Source organism: Eimeria necatrix, genomic scaffold, assembly GCF_000499385.1.
Source record: "Eimeria necatrix Houghton genomic scaffold, Enh_scaff8, whole genome shotgun sequence".
Taxonomy (NCBI): domain Eukaryota; phylum Apicomplexa; class Conoidasida; order Eucoccidiorida; family Eimeriidae; genus Eimeria; species Eimeria necatrix.
In genome coordinates this window covers 60050-75335 of record NW_013654618.1, presented here as the reverse complement: position 1 = coordinate 75335, position 15286 = coordinate 60050, and the positions used below count along the sequence as shown (strand labels likewise).

Here is a 15286-nt window from a genome sequence, read left to right as displayed (position 1 = left end):
CTTCGACTGTGTTCCGCCTGCCATCTCCCATGGAAAAGCTGCGTTACTTTTTGACCAAACCCCAACGGGTAGTCCTGGACTCCACACAGGCTCCCCAAGGGGTTTGAACTGCTCTAGAGATGGAGGATCACCTCGGTGCAAAGCAAAGGCCCTTTGGGCTAACACAACAATTCCTGTTGCCAGTTGTAGTTGATGGACAGGGAAGAGCAGCGGCTGTGAGCAGACACTGCATAGTGGAAGCATCGGGAACAAGAAGGACCGCAAGCCGTGTTTTACTTCTGTCGCGCCTTTTCTTACTTCTGCTTCCGCTGGCACGCACACACTGCTCTCCATTGCTGCATCAACGGGGCGACGTTGTGGCCCTAAGGAAGCCGTACCCTTGCAGAGGTTTGCAAAGCCTTGGATGGCTGAAAAGGGATCTTTTTCCAGGCGCGAGTAAAGCAACTTTTCTAAGCCCGTTGACGGCTAGCATGCCCCCAGAAGTAGGTACTGCTACAACGCCGGCAGCATCGACAAGCGTTTGCCGACTGCCGGCATTATCGGCGGGAGGTGGCATGCGTGCATCTGCTTTGCTGTCTGATGAGGCAGATGAAACAAGAGCCTTTAACCACACTACTGGTCAGCCATTCCACTTGGCTACCCTTCCTTTACACTGCGTTTGCTCCTTTTCTGCTCTTGGCTCCATCCAGTTGTCCTCCTGTGTGATGCTCACCCCACTGACTCCTCAACTCAGTCACCTACACTTGAAGCCATCCACCCAAGCTTCCCACGGGAAATTGGCAGCTATGTTGCCGCTTACATTATTTTCCATAGCTGTAGTTAACATTTCGTCTTTCGTCGTTGTTGCGTGCACGCCTGCTGCTGCAATGTCCACTCCTCCAGGTGCATCGCCACGGCGCTGCCATCGAATATGTCTTCTGGGTCGGCCTAACGTGGGGAAAAGCGCCCTGTTTAATCGCATTTGTTTTGGGGACCTTACAGGAGGCTTTCGGGGGGGTGCCCTAGTAAGCTCAGCCGCTGGCACGACCCGAGATTGTCTGTTGTCTTTGATTGAGTGGAGAGGAACGGAATTTGAGGTGGCAGATACGGGAGGAATTGTGATGGAAGATGCATCATTGGGGCCGTTTGCTGCCGAGGTAAGGTTACCTGGGCTGACAATGCTTCACTTATATTCGCGCGTATGGATGCAGTATGAGTTTGGACTTTGTCCCCGTACATTTTTGCACTTATTGTGTGCACGTGTTGTGTATTTCGTGTCTGTTTGCTTCGTCTTTATCTTTATTGGTCCGCAGCTCAGGGATCAAGTCTCCTTCGCCATACAGCAAGCGACCTGCGTAATTCTAGTGGTGGACGGAAGGGTAGGACACTCACCGCTTCTGTGAAGCAAATGGGAGGAAAACACGACTCACGACATTAATTTGTGAATTTTGTGACGAAGAAGAGACTAAACTTATTTACAGCTGTGTACACGCAAAGGCATGGAAATTCATAAAAGTGTATGCAAATGCACGGGCAAGCAAGCATCTGCCACAAAGGCAGCAGAAACCACTTTGGAAAGTCACCTGCTGCTGTTATTACTTGCTGTTGTCACACATAGTGTACAGCAGCGGAAAGGAGATACAGCCGCACAGAGTTCCACATTTCTTGCAGGCCGGAGTGCAGGAAGACGATGAGTATTTGGCGGAATTGTCAAGACACCTGAAGGCGCCCGTTGTCCTCTGTGTAAACAAATGCGAGAACCCCAAGACCGCTGTAGCCGAGGCGCAGGTAGGCTTGCTTCAAAGGGCGTCGAAGAGGCACGGGCGTTTGCTTCTTCAGTAACGAACGCATAGGACAGAGGGCGTTGAGAAAGATAAGGAAGCTATGAATAACTGGACAAAGGGCAGCCGCCTTTTGCTTCAATGAGCATCAAGGCGCTCCCGACGACGGCTGCTCTCCGCAACGTTGGCGCCTGCAATCGTACTTTTGTCTTTTCTTGCTGCACTATCTCTCTTCGCTGTCCACGTAGTTAAGGTGTACTCGTGGGGCTCTGTGCACCTTCCGTCTTTTGCAGGCCTTCTGGAGACTTGGCCTGGGGGTGCCAATGCCATGCAGCGCAGCAACTGGCTCCGGTGTGAGTGAGCTTCTAGACAGGTACGGTATTTCCAGGTTCTGTTTGGGTTTTTCGGATGTGCTGTTGACGTTCCTGTTTTTATGCCGTCTGGGATGGGATTACTGTTACTGTTTCTGACGCGGCCTGCGCTTGTGTCTTTGATGGCGAGACAGTCTCAGGTGTAGTTTGCCTTTTCAAGTGTAGCCAGAGGCTTAAATCGAGTCTGGGCTAGCACTTTGAGTTCAGGTGCGTGGAGGCGGTGAAATGCCATGAGAACGCTCCCAGCCGCACATCTCTTCGCCCAAGTGAAGGCAGCCTCCAGGATGGCTTGAGAGACCATGTACGAGTCGCCCTTATCGGGAGGTACAGTTAGATTGTCTTTTTTGCCTTCGGACGAGCACGCAATCTAGCAGTAGAAGTTGCTGGTGTCTACTGCAAGCACACCTCCAGAACGAATTCCTGAAACTTACGGTCGTAGGACTGGCGACTAAGAATTTAGAGTTTAAGCATTTGGACGAATGTAGGCCTAATGCGGGCAAGTCCCGTCTGCTAAATCGCCTCGTCAATTATCAGCGCAGTATTGTGAGCCCTATCCCTGGCACCACTCGCGACGCGGTTGACGAATTTGTCTCTCGTGGTAAGGCTGAAAGTCTCACCGTGTGTGTAGGACGCTCAGACAGGAGAGGCATCTGCGTCACTAGCATTGGCTGGCTGCGGTGGCACAGCTGTTGGAAGGCTTACACGCGCTCAAGTTTTTGAGCCCAAAGACTGACTGGAGGGCTACTGTGCATGCGCATCGTTTGCTGTCTGAAGGGAACCGACTTTACTGCGTGGTAGACACTGCCGGTATCCGGCGGGCGAGCGGGATCCGGAAAACTGTGAATATTGATGCACATATGGTTGCCCGCGCAAAAACTGTGAGTTTTTGGCAGCCTCTTTTCTATCTGCATGTTGGAAGCCCTGTGGGTGATTTTCTAGGTGGCTAGGTAGCTGCGGGGGCAGCAGCCCTATCACCTTTTGTTGTTACTGCGATGGGCCGTGTAGCTGCTACTTTTGCTTTTGTTGCTGCACTTGTTTCTGCTCTGCCGAAGCATATGATTGTGCTCCATGTTTAGGCGGCCCAGCGGGCGGATGTCTGCTTGTTGGTTGTGGACGCTCTGGCGGGGTTGACACACCAAGACGTAAATCTTGCAAAAATGTTGGAAGCCTTTGGTCGTGGTGTTGTTGTAGTTCTCAATAAGTGGGATGTTGCACTTCAGACAAATGACTTTAAACACAATGAGGTACGGTGGGGTGATGCCACCTTAACTATCTGGCAAGGGCCCTTCCGACGGCTCTGTTCCATAGCTTCACCCTGGCTTGTTCGTGTCCTACGTCCTCCCATCCATGCTTGCTGTTGTTAGTGTCATCACCAGTGTCTTCCCCTCCACTAGTACTTTATCAGTGTTCATACAGTTTCGTTGGCCGTGACTTTGGGGCTCTGCTTGCTTGGGGGCTTTCCCACAGGCTGTCGAATATGTGCGCAAGGTGCTCTTCCCCCTCTACTGGTCAGAGGTCTTATTCGTTTCAGCGGAGACAGGGGAAGGCGTCGCCAAGATTTGGACGGCCGTTGATGCTGCAGTGAATCAGGTGCCCGCCTTTAGTTTTTAAGGCTTAATTTCGCCGTTCGCGGCTTAAGGCTAGAGGTGGATGCATTAGAATTCGGTTCTCAGGGTTGACTTATTCAGATAGGCATGGTGGAAACCGCAGTCACTGGACGTACAGACTGGCCTGAACTGTCAAGCCAGGCAGCCTCTATAGACACTTGGCTGGACATGCTTTTTTCAAGTTTCACCTGTTAGTAGATGCACGTTTCAGTTGGCAGTAGTCAGCTGGAAAAGGACTTTGCAGCTTCGTCCACACCAGTGCCTACAGAAACAGCAACGCCGCTATTGCCGACACTACTCTTGAAGATGCTGCTCTCTGGCTTTTACTCTTCATTCTCTGCAGCACCGTAGGCGACTAACGACTGCACTATTGAATTTTGTGGTGCGGGACGCCGTGGGTTTATTTCCGCCACCCGTGACGAGAGATGGCAAGCGAGGGAAGATATATTTAGCGCAGCAGGTAACTGCACACAACCTGTCTTGGGGTGATCAATGAGCATGCGTCGATGCATTTGAAAAATGCCTTTAATAACTGTATAAGCCAAAAGTACCAATGCTTCTAGAATGAGTCGAGCTACCTGCATATGCATACGCCCCTCTCTAGGCTCCTATCCCAACTACAGGACACACGAGCTCTTTTTTCTTCGAAGTGTAAAGCTTTATCATGATTTATGCCGTATCCTTCGCGCATATGGAGTGCATGTGTGCTGCCATCAGTGCCCCTTTTGCCTCTGATTTTGATTTCGTCATTGCTGCGTCAAAGGGGTCTGCGTTAGGTGAATTGCCAGCCGCCTACAATTGTGGTATTCTGCAATAAATCGGAGTTCTTCAGTGAAGCTTACAAACGGTATATTGATTATTCTGTGAGAGGCGCGTTTTCTATGCACTCAACTCCAATCCGGTGAGCGCGCCTTTCGAGGGTCGCCCCGGTTTCCCGCGTGCCGGAAGCTCACAGTACTTTTTTAGGTGTTCGTGCAAGCTGATCCAATGGTTGATCTGCTGTCACTGCCGCGTGCTTCAGGTGGATATTCCGGGATAAGCGGCTTCGCAGCATGCAGCAACTCATCAGACAAAGGAAGCGAGGCCCCTAACAGGCGGGACACAAATAGCAGGTGCCGGTTTCTCAAAGGCATCGCAGCTCAGAACGGTTGCCAGCAGTTAGGCTGTCCCGCAGCCGTTAGGACCCACCATGAGAAGGCGGCATGGCAGCATCATTATTCCCTGTATTGTCTAAGAAGGGAGTTTTCATGGGTGTTGTGCGTTTTCAGCTCTCTTTTTGCGGAGTGCTGAATGGACTTTTGTTTTTCTCCGTTTCTTTCCAGCCTTCTTCGCGTGGCTCGTGGGGTCCCTTGCGCCATCCATGCATGGGTAGACGGAGCGCAAGCGTACACACGTACATACATGAATTGCGGGACGTATTGTAGTAGTGTGAGTATCGGATGGACTAGCTTTTGTGGATGTCCCTGTTAGCAAATTACTGGGTCTATGTGTGAATGAGGCACCGAAGTCAGTGTCTCGTACATGAAGGCGCCCAGGTCTATACGGAGAATCGTCACGGGTGTTGCTTTTAAGTCTCACTTTGCGGATTCGTTGCCGCACGGACTTTTTTTTCCCTCCTCTCCTTTTGTGTACTAGTCATGGCACCTTGATTATGCACTCAACAAGCGTATTGTTCTCCCCATATACCTGAAACTTGGTGAGCTCAAGGCAGCCCTTTTCTGCTGAGGCTTTGAATCTGCTGGTGGAGTGCGGGTGGCTGAAACCCTACAGGTCATAAAGCGATAGAGGGTGTGGTAGTGCCGTGTTGCGTGATGTCCCGGCATCGGGTTAAGTCTAAATATTACACACTGTTTGCGCTGCAAGAGCTCTGAAGCCGTCGCCGCACGGTAGCCTAAACAGTTCCGCTCAGCGTGTTGAGCTCAGTCTGAGTAGTGATCAGACCAATAGCTGATCGACATAATAAATAGTAACCTCACTAGCAGGAACCAAGCGTCCGATACTGTCAGAGTACTGTTCGAGACGACTGGCTGTATCTTCCTATTGAGGCGTAGCGTAGCTGGGCGCGTTTTTTCCGTGATTGCTGCTACTGCGCAAGCCATCGGCAATTGCAGTGCTCCCTTCCCGCAAAATTAATCTTGCTAATTGGTGTTCTTGACGAATCCTCCACCAAAAGTTTGGCGACGAGAAGGCCGACTTTATCCATACTTTCGAATCATAGCTTTCTCAACTCCCTCAGATGCTCCTCATTTACGTTTCCGGAAAGTCTCACACTGTGCTTCTCAAAGTTGGCCCTGTAACTACTGTAGGTCTCCACTGTGGAGGAGCGCTACAGTGCAGGAGCATACATGTGCTCTGCGCTGTCATGCACATGTGCAGTATGTACAAGAACCAAAAATAAAACAAGCAGACACATCTTCTCCGTGGCTCCCCTCCTCTAAAGTTGTTGGGCTGGCTTCGAAGGCCCCCTCACGGGGCCCCCCACAGAGGGCCTCCAATGACGCGCTGCGAAGTTGTGCAGCCATGTCTAATAGTGTTTGGCTCCAAACTCTGCAAGCATCAAAGGTTTACTAGATTAAGGGACCCCAAGGAGGTATTTGCTTCACTGGTACACTATATCACCGTTGTCAAATGATACACTGGGCAAACTTGTGTTGTCCAGAGGGTTTCTCGGGAGTTTCGTTTTCTTTTCAGTTGCTAAACCCCTAAATTTTACTTCAGGATCTCTACAAAAGGGTTGGAAGAGGCACGAATCTTGTTCCCGTAGTCCACGCGCTTTCTCACACTCGACGTACTTGCCGCGCTCTCACGACTTGATTGCTCAGTCCTACATCCTGAACAGCCCTTTGCATTGTGACTTTAGGGGGTCTGATAGAATGGACGTGGGGCAGCGCTGATGCTTTGGGGTTTACTGCTTGGGTTTTGGACTCCGGCCCATCTTTGGAGGGCTTCAACTCCAAAAACCTCCCCATTTTATGTACTCTTACAAGGAGAGGGGTGCCTCCTACTAGCAGCAGCAAGTACTGATGCAGCAGTAGAGGGACTCGTTGCTACAACCACGGACGGAAAATGAAGGAAACCCCAGCTTTTTCCCGTGCACCGCCTCCTGCACGTGTTGCTACATCTTACACAGGTGTTGCTACAGCCCCAGACAGGGCTGCACTACCGACAGATCCGTTTGTTTCTCTTCTTCGGTCGGTGGATCGCTGCTTGAAGGGGTTAGAGTCGTCCTGCGCCTGCTGCAATGGAAGCCCCCAGCAGCAGCAGCAGCTGCTGATAGCATCAGAACGAAGATACATATCGGGTTGCTGTTGCCGCAATGACCAGCAGCAGATGTTGCGCCAGGAGATGCAAAGCACACTATCGCTGTTCAAGATGATGCTGCAGGTTGATGCCTTGGGGTACAAGCTGCAACACCAGATTATGCAGGTGCTCCCCTCAGCAGATGCAGAAGTAGCAACAGATGCCAGCGCTATTCGTAGTCTGCGGGAGGACCTGACCGACAAATCTATCATTTCTGAAGGCCAAGTAAGGCGTTGAAGCAAACCCTTATGCAGGATCAACAGCAGAAACAGAAACAGCAGCAACGGGGCAGTCCGGAGGAGTATCTGTGCAATGCGCTACTGTCAAATGCCTCTCAGGCGTTTTTGTTAATGTTTTCTAAGTACCGTTCTCTGAGATGTCTCCTAGCGGTTCGGTTGTGGCTACAACAACAGGAACAGCAGCAGGATACAGCAGCTGCTCTTGGCCGCGGGGACTTTTCTCTCAGTGCTGCAGATTTTCAGCAGCGTCTCTGTGCGTCAGCTCCACCTTTCCGCAGTAGTTAGTTCTTTAACAATGAACACGCGTCCGTAGCTGTTGTTGTGGGCGCTGCTAGCTAGTAGTGCACTTGTCTTTGTCCTGTGCTGCAGCTATCTCCGGGCGGCCCACAGCACAAAAGGCGTTTTATCACATGGACTGGCCCTACGCGCTTCCCACACAAGACCCACAGCAGATTCAGCGTCAATTAGTATTATCGGGAGGATCAGTTGCTTCAAAAGGCAAAAATGCTCATGCTTCTGCTGCTGTAGCGTGCCCCTCCGTTGATGCTGCTGACAGGAGGGCAACGAGCTGTCTCTACATGTCCATCTGGAGACGGCTTCGAGCGGGCCAAATAAAAACAGCAGAGGCGCTGGCAGCAGCCAAAGGGGCGTCGTGGCTTGTGCACGTCTTAAGGGGTGTGCTCGTGTTTTTGTGCTTTTTGTTGCGGCTGTCTTCAGCTACTCTGGTTCGTGTTGCCGTTCCTGGCCCGCAGCGGCTGTTTTCCTGTATTGTAACGCGCACTGTGGGTTTTTGTGACCGTGTTGTCGCTGGTTCAGGCGGAGAGGCGTGGCTAGAGACGCATGGCACTGAGGACTTCTGTCTGCCTGGCGCTGGCGGCCTTTTCAGCCCTGAGGAAATCGAGTTCCTATCCAATGCATCGTGGATACTACGAGTCTGTTACTGTGGTTGCTGCGGTTTTCGTGAATCATGTTGCTCGCTTCGGTGTTGCTGTTGCTTTGAAATGCTTTCTGTTGGCTTTGCAGTCTCGCTGTAACCCTTGTTCTCTGTTGCTTTGCCCACCAGTGCTTTTAGTCTTCTCTCACTGGCCTCGTATGGCTGCCGCCGCTGCGATTGCTGCTGGTTGGATGTCTTCTTTGCCAAGCTACTGCTGTTTTTTCTGCTGCTTCAGAGTGCATTGTGGCCATGTGGACGTACGGTGAAGGATCTACTGGAGGAGAGCAGCAGCTGCTGCAGAAAACGGTCTGCTTTAGATGAATATCTTGAGACTGCTTTGGGTACTGAAGCTCAGGATACAACGGTTACTAACGTCAGCAGCAGCAGCACAGCCTTGTTCACTGGAGCTGACGCATCTGACCTTGGAAGACAAGGAGAGGGAAAGACTCAGCGCGGGCTGCTAGAGTATGCATGCAGCCTTATCCTCCACAGCAGCACCGAGAATCTGGGTAGCAGTAGCTGCTGGCCAAACACATCTGAAGGCGACATGAGTAGACGCAGCACCAACAGCACCAACGGCCAATTTGGCCTATGCGGAAGTCATTACTGTATGAGTCAGGAAGAAGCTGGAGTATATGGATTTATCTTGGGGGACCTGGAGGCCCTTTTGGCTCTTGCAGAGAATTGGGGAGATGCAATATTTGCTGTTTGTCACGCTATGCATGTAAGGGCTGCGCTTGTTGCTATTACTGTTCGCACTTCTGCTTCTCGTCATGGCGTTGCTTATAGTACAGCATTCACTTGGATGCGCTCTGGTTGTGTTGCTGTGGATCCGCAGGAAGAACTAGCAGGAACTCTGGTGCAGATGCTGAGGCAACAACAGCCCCACGGCCTCTACCGTGGAGAAGTTGCTGCTGTTTCAGCAGCAGCCGCTGCAGGAGCTGCTGCTGCAGCTGGATCACTCTACAAGGCTCATTCGCTTTTCTCGCACACAAAGCGCTGCGATATGTTGCAGCCGAAGCAACAGGACCAGTGCCCACGAGCGCTGCAGCAACAGCTCGGCAGCCGTTGGATAGGAAGCTGTGACATTTTGCAGCTACTTCCTCGTTTTTCTGCTGCAGTTACCGCAGCAAGAGGCGACCAGGCTGACGCTCTTTTGTACGGCGTCAAGAACGCGATGCCGCCTGCAACACCGGCAGCTGAGGCAGCAACCTCAACGGCAACTGCACTTCCAGAGGCTGCAGCTTTAGATAGAACTGTCGCAGCGCTCGTATCTCGCATCCTGCAGGTGAGCTATTACGCTGCTCTTCTGCAGCATTTCGTGTGACAGTAGCAACTGTCGCTTACTTTGTTTATCTTCCCCCTGTTATGTTTGTTTGTCAGCCCAAACAGCCACAACTCCGGTTAAGCAGAAACAACTAGTTCTGATTGTGCGTTGTTGTTTGGTCCAGAATTTGTCACTACTCTCTGACTCGCTGTGCAACAGCAAAAGCGGCAAGCTGCGCATCGCAGCAGAACAGCGGGATTCCTTCCGACAGCTACAGATACAACTAATATCTGCGTACATGGAAATGCCAATTGCGGTTCTTGAGGGTCGTCAGACTACAGCAACTAACACTGCTTCAACAGGAGAGGCAGATGCGGCAAATACGACAATTAATGCACATGAAGAAGGATCACACACGCTGGAGCTGCTGCAGCAGCTCCAGCAGCTTGCCAGCAACGGCGCAACAGTCTGCTGCTCTAAACCTAGCGACGGCAACTTTGTATTGAAGTGAGCCAACAGCTCAGAAGTCGCCATCCAAGTTTACTCTGCTGCTTCACTGAAGTTCGGACGCAACCTTTTGACGTGGTAATTAACATAGGAGAGGTGCCAGTGCAGCATTGACTGGTCTTTTGTTGCGTTGTTTTGCTGTGCGTCGACAGCTCTACAGGAACGAACCCGGAGGTACAGCGGTTTGCTGCACTGTTGCTTTGCGCCCTTCGCGAGATCGGCCAACAACAGTCGCAGAGGCGGCAGCTGCTGCCGCATCGTCCGCAGCATTGTGCTGTTGCGAACACTCTGATTCTGCAGCCCCATAGTCTCTTCTCCGTAGACTCGGAATTGTGCGATGAGATTATTGGGTATGGAGGGCAACTGGCGTTGCTTGTGTTGGTGACTGCTGCTATCCAATTGCTTTGTGTCCAGCTAGAACAGCGCAAAACCTGCGGGCGCTGTTCATATTTAGCTAGTGCTGGTGTCTTGTTTACATTGGTGCAGCAGCAGCAGCGCACAAGGGAATACAAAAAGGGGAGCGGAGGCTGGTACTCGCTGTTGCCCCCCGTTTTTTGTGCCTTATCTGCATGCTGTCGTTGCAGCCACGTGCTGTGCATCGGTGCGGAAGTTACTCTTGTTGTCGTTATTACAGGCAATATGTCTTTGACGCTTTGGACAGCCGTGGGCCGCTAGATTACTACATTGCGCGCTTTACACAGCAGCTGTCTCCCCATCGACGAGTAGGGCTAGTACATTCGCCATTCCCTTATGAATTCTACTCAATACTGCAGCATCATAGGTGCTCTATCGACCACACAGGCTGCTGAAGTAGTACCAAAGGCGCCGATAACAGTGCAAAAGATGCGTCAAAAAGGGCTAAAGCAGAAGCTGCAGCAGTAGTGGCCTTCTTTACGACAGATGAATCAGCTAGGCACTGTGGTTGTGGCTTTACCAGTAAGTCGGTCTGTACTATTTGGGCCGCAGTTATTATTTTAACTGCAACCCTTTCTGCTTTCTGTTCGGTTTCTGTTGCTGCTGTTGGTGTAGGCCGTGCTGGTGGGTGAGGTCTTGTGGCGACGCAGCGCTTCCTGGGGTGGCGCCCCTGATGACCGCCTGGACGCATTTGTTGCATGGATGTGCAACAGTTTTCCGGCTGTGAGTCGAAGCTGCGGCGACTGCAACAGTGGCCACAGGCCGTGCAGGAACTGATGCTGCTTTTGCTGGCAGCTGCAAATACCGCGCGTAATGCAGCCTAGAGTAATGTAGCGGTCATTGCTACACGGGATGCCCTTACCGACTCCTTGCACAGCCCACTGCACGAAGTGCACTTGTTTCTGCTGCTCCCTTTGCAGGACGTGCTGGCGATCGCTGGCCGCGTGTCGGAGCTGTTATGGGAGTGCGCAGCAGAGCTGCTTCCGGCTCTAAACACGGCGGCTCCTTTCACTGAAGCAGAGAGACTCCAGCAGCACGTTGAAGAGTAGGCACATGGCGTTGTTCCCGCGGTTACAAAAAGGTTGCCTTCTATGCTTCCGTTGTTGTCGCTACAGCTGCTACATCTTGTCAAGGGACAATTTTGCTTTTTACAAAATCTCGCATTCCATGGTTGTGTTCCGTTGAATCATATTCACCAACCAACATGGCATAATCAAATCTGCGCTTGCGGCCGCTGCTTCTCTTGTTGCAGGAAGCGGGTTTTGCGTGGCGTTCAGTTCCTGCTACAGATGCTATTGTCTATCTTTGGCTTTTTTTATCTCGAACACCCGATGAGGACCAGAGCTGCCTTGCCGCTGCTCCGCGTGGCACGTACACCGCAGCGTTCGCTTGCTGCAGCAGCTGCAGCTGCTCAAGCTGATCCTGCTGTAGGATCAGCAGCAGTGGCCTTCCCTGTAGCCGCGAACAACGCCGACGAATGGCTGAGAATGGATCAGCAGCATGCAGTTTGCCTCTTAGGCTGCTATTGCCTTTCACTTTGCTGCTATGCAGGCTTCATTGGCATGGCTGTGGAAGCTGCTGCAACGCGTCGTTCTTCAGTGCACAGTGCCGCTGCTGCTGCCCTTCCAGCTACAGTTGTGTCGTCTGCTCTCACTGCGTCTGCTTTGGATGATTTTTTTGAGGGTGCAGAAGGTGCTGAGACAAAGAACAGAGGCCACTGCACCGTCGCCGAGTGGCTGCAGCATGCGCTGCTCCCAGGCCTTGTAGTGCCTGTAATTGTTGAGTCTTTGGCTCTCTGTAAACGCAGCAGCAGCAGCAGCTGTAGCAGAAGCACGTTTGACAGTCCAATATTGGCAGAGAATCTCGCAGGCGTGGGTATCCCGCGCGAAAATGCCAAAGGGCCTTGTGACAGCAGCAGTTGCATCGAGGACAGGAACAACAAGGAGGATCCTTTTGCATGCAGCCCCGAGCTGCTGCTGGCTGCACCTCTGGCGACATCACTGTCAGAGTGCCTGCGCTGCCTTCGTCAGGAACAAATGCAGCTGCGGACAAGGTAGGCTGTGGCTGGCCGTTGTGCTGGAGCTGCTGCCTGTGCTGCTGTTAACAGTTTGCTGTTTGGAGTGCCATTCTTTTAGCTGAGTATTCGTTTTGCGCATGTTTGGGTGCTGCAACGATGCAGTGAGTACCGACTGCCTCAGCTACCACTGCAGCAGTTTACTGCGCTCGAGGCCTTTGCGATGCTTCTGAAGGGAGCTTCTGCTGCTGTTGCTTCCAGTGGCAGCAGTTGCAGAAGGCCTGATGACCAGTCATTCGCTAGTGCTATGCCGCGAAAGCAGCAAAATCAGCGAGTTGCTGATGGACTGCTCTCGATAGTTTCGGAAAATCGCAATTTTTACTTTCCACTTCTGCAGGATCAGCAGCAGCAACAGGTGCACCGCACTGCTGCTGCTGCTGAGCTGGGACAGCAGCTCCAGCTACTGCAGATGTCGCAAAGGTTAGAAGCCCTTGAGCAGCAGTATAATGCTGAATCGGGGGCGCCCATGAGCATGCAGTACCAACAGGAGCACCAGCAGCGGGAAATGCTTCGGGCTCTTCAGGTGGAGGAGCAACAGCTGCAACAACAGCAGCACGAGCTGCAGCAGCGGTTCTACATGCCGGTGTGGTGTGAAGGCATTGGTTTCGCAGATGTGGGAATAGAATATGAAAACTCAGTAGCGGCAACGGCAGCAATTTTACCAAGCGTACGGTCTCGTTTGCTTGCAGACCTTGTACTGTGCGCTGCGGCTGACGGCCACAGCGACCAGCACTTCCTTAGCAGCAGCCGCAGGGCGCTGGTAAGCGCATTAGGCTGCAATACAGTGCTTCCTGTGGTAATATCGGATGAAGAGTCCCCTGAGCTCCTGCTCCTGTCGACATTTCAACGAGCAAAAGCTTAGGTGCCCCGTGACGCTTTCTAAAAGATTTTGAAAAATTTTGTGCAGAGGCAAGAGCCAACAATAATTATGAGAATTACGGTGAAGCCTCTTTGTTGCTCAAAGAGACCATCGGGAAGGGGAGGCAGACGAGCAAAGCTTAAGCGGCCAGCGCAAGCTTAGCAGGCGCTAAAATAGTGTTGGCTACCACGGGGTGGACAGAGGGGTGAAGATAGGGGTGTGTTTCATTTACACCAGCAATCAAAGTCGAGTCACAGCACAGAGGCCACTGACTTGGGGTTTGGAAACAGACACACAATATGGCTGCGGGGTACAACTTTGCGCTTGACGCTGAGTGGCTGGCCGTACGAAAGTAAAATGTTAACGAGAGGGAAAGATGGGAAGCTCACGCTCTAATACAGACATTCCCAGTGTCTTGCAGCGCTGTAACTGACGTTTCTTTATTGCTCTAGCCAATTATTTGCCTCGCCAAAATTGCTGCTACAGTATTTAGGAGGCGGGGCGCAAGCGCTGTTACTTTGCTTGCCCAGGGCTGCGACTTTGCTGAGATTTCTTTCCTTGCTAAGGTTCCAATTTTTCGTTGTTTCAGGGAGGAATGCAAAGACCTGGCTATTAGTCAGCTTGTGATGCTTCCGCTGCACTGCTGCACCAAGGTAGTATCCTATGATTATTTAAGTATGCCGTGCAGAGTGTCGAGCAATGGAGAGGAGACACACAGTGCATTCGATGCGCTACTGGTATTTTTACATACTGTATGAACCTGTACCTATTGGTATTTAAGCACATGTACTAAACGTTTGTACATTAGTAGGCAATCAAGAGCATCTTCGTCACAGCAACTCCCGCGTAGCAACAAGAGGAATGTCTCTCACAACGTCATATCCCTAAAGCGTTGAGAATAGGCCGTATTCTAATATGTAAATATTAGAATACGGCCTATTCTCAACGCTTCATCGTCCTCCTGAATTAACCCCGGACGCCCGTGGGGCAAACTGCAGTGTTCTGTCTCCTTGCAGGACCAAAGAGTTAGGCTTGCCAGCTAAGCTGCTCACGCAGTTGCTAGCGAACAACCAAGCAGAATGTCAGATAGTCGCCTTCTGTGCTGTGCGAACTCATACATCTTGACTGTGGAACCAGGGGCATTCCCATGCCGTTTGCGGCATTTATTCGATGTTCACTGATATGTTAAGGCAATACTCTGGATAGTTTTCGGCAACTTTGCTCTCAAGCATATTACAAAAAGCTCTGCGCAGACAACGAAAACCTCGCAGGATCCTCAGAAGTAAAGAAGCACTGCTTGATACGGTAGCTATCTGCAAGGGCCACCAAAGGGGCGGTCCAGTGGTCACTTCCCAGCCCACAAAGGAGCCTCTGATGTGCTTGAAGGAGGTCGTTTTTGCACTTTATATGTGTAACTTTGGTTGTATACGAAAAGATTCCGTAGTATTCCAAGACATCGCGTAGCCCGGCCTGTTGAGATCTGGTGCTGTATGAGCAGGCTGCGACTGCAGAGTCGATGATCTTGTGGTGGAGCACTTCCTGTACATTCTAAGCCTCCATTTCAGTTTCATTATTTCGTACTGTACTGCCCACAAAGTGCGGGAACTTCTGTCTTCTTCCTGAAGTTTAGGCCTGATTTGCCTTGGCACATCGTGGACCTTTCTGAGGGTCTCGCTGCAGTCAGCGTGAGAGGGATGGAGCATGCCAGGGATAAACACCTTATGATTGTTAACTCTGTAAGGACAATCTATATTGGTTCAGGATATTCACGTTTAGCATATCTTGGAACGTGCGGCGTCTCCGCTTTAGCGTGGCTCTACTGCGCAGCAGCATGACGTTACAGCATTCCCAACTTCCCATGGTGCTGACGTGACGGGAAGGAATGACAATTCCGTCCTACTGTTGTCACGGTGGATGCTGCTGGAGAACTTCCAGCGGCTCTTCTGAGCGTGGA

The 15286-nt window shown here is 51.6% G+C and overlaps 2 protein-coding genes across 2 annotated transcripts; both read left to right on the top strand.

Moving 5' to 3' along the window:
- Positions 1-119: 119 nt before the first annotated feature.
- On the top strand, positions 120-5028 carry ENH_00081980 (GTP-binding protein EngA , putative; the record flags this gene model as incomplete). Its single annotated transcript, XM_013582991.1, has 12 exons — positions 120-618; positions 883-1136; positions 1293-1358; positions 1651-1767; positions 2054-2133; positions 2339-2455; positions 2617-2729; positions 2906-3009; positions 3208-3375; positions 3599-3721; positions 4527-4639; positions 5007-5028. 12 exons carry the CDS (start codon positions 120-122, stop codon positions 5026-5028), a joined length of 1776 nt encoding a protein of 591 aa, XP_013438445.1.
- A 1776-nt stretch (positions 5029-6804) lies between these two features.
- Positions 6805-13494, top strand: ENH_00081970 (hypothetical protein, conserved; the record flags this gene model as incomplete). The annotated part of the gene is made up of 14 exons (XM_013582990.1): positions 6805-7263; positions 7377-7530; positions 7647-7952; positions 8094-8209; positions 8447-8935; positions 9050-9499; positions 9663-9985; positions 10138-10335; positions 10620-10707; positions 11015-11122; positions 11320-11444; positions 11652-12452; positions 12579-13233; positions 13381-13494. 14 exons carry the CDS (start codon positions 6805-6807, stop codon positions 13492-13494), a joined length of 4386 nt encoding a protein of 1461 aa, XP_013438444.1.
- Between the last annotated feature and the right edge of the window lie 1792 nt (positions 13495-15286).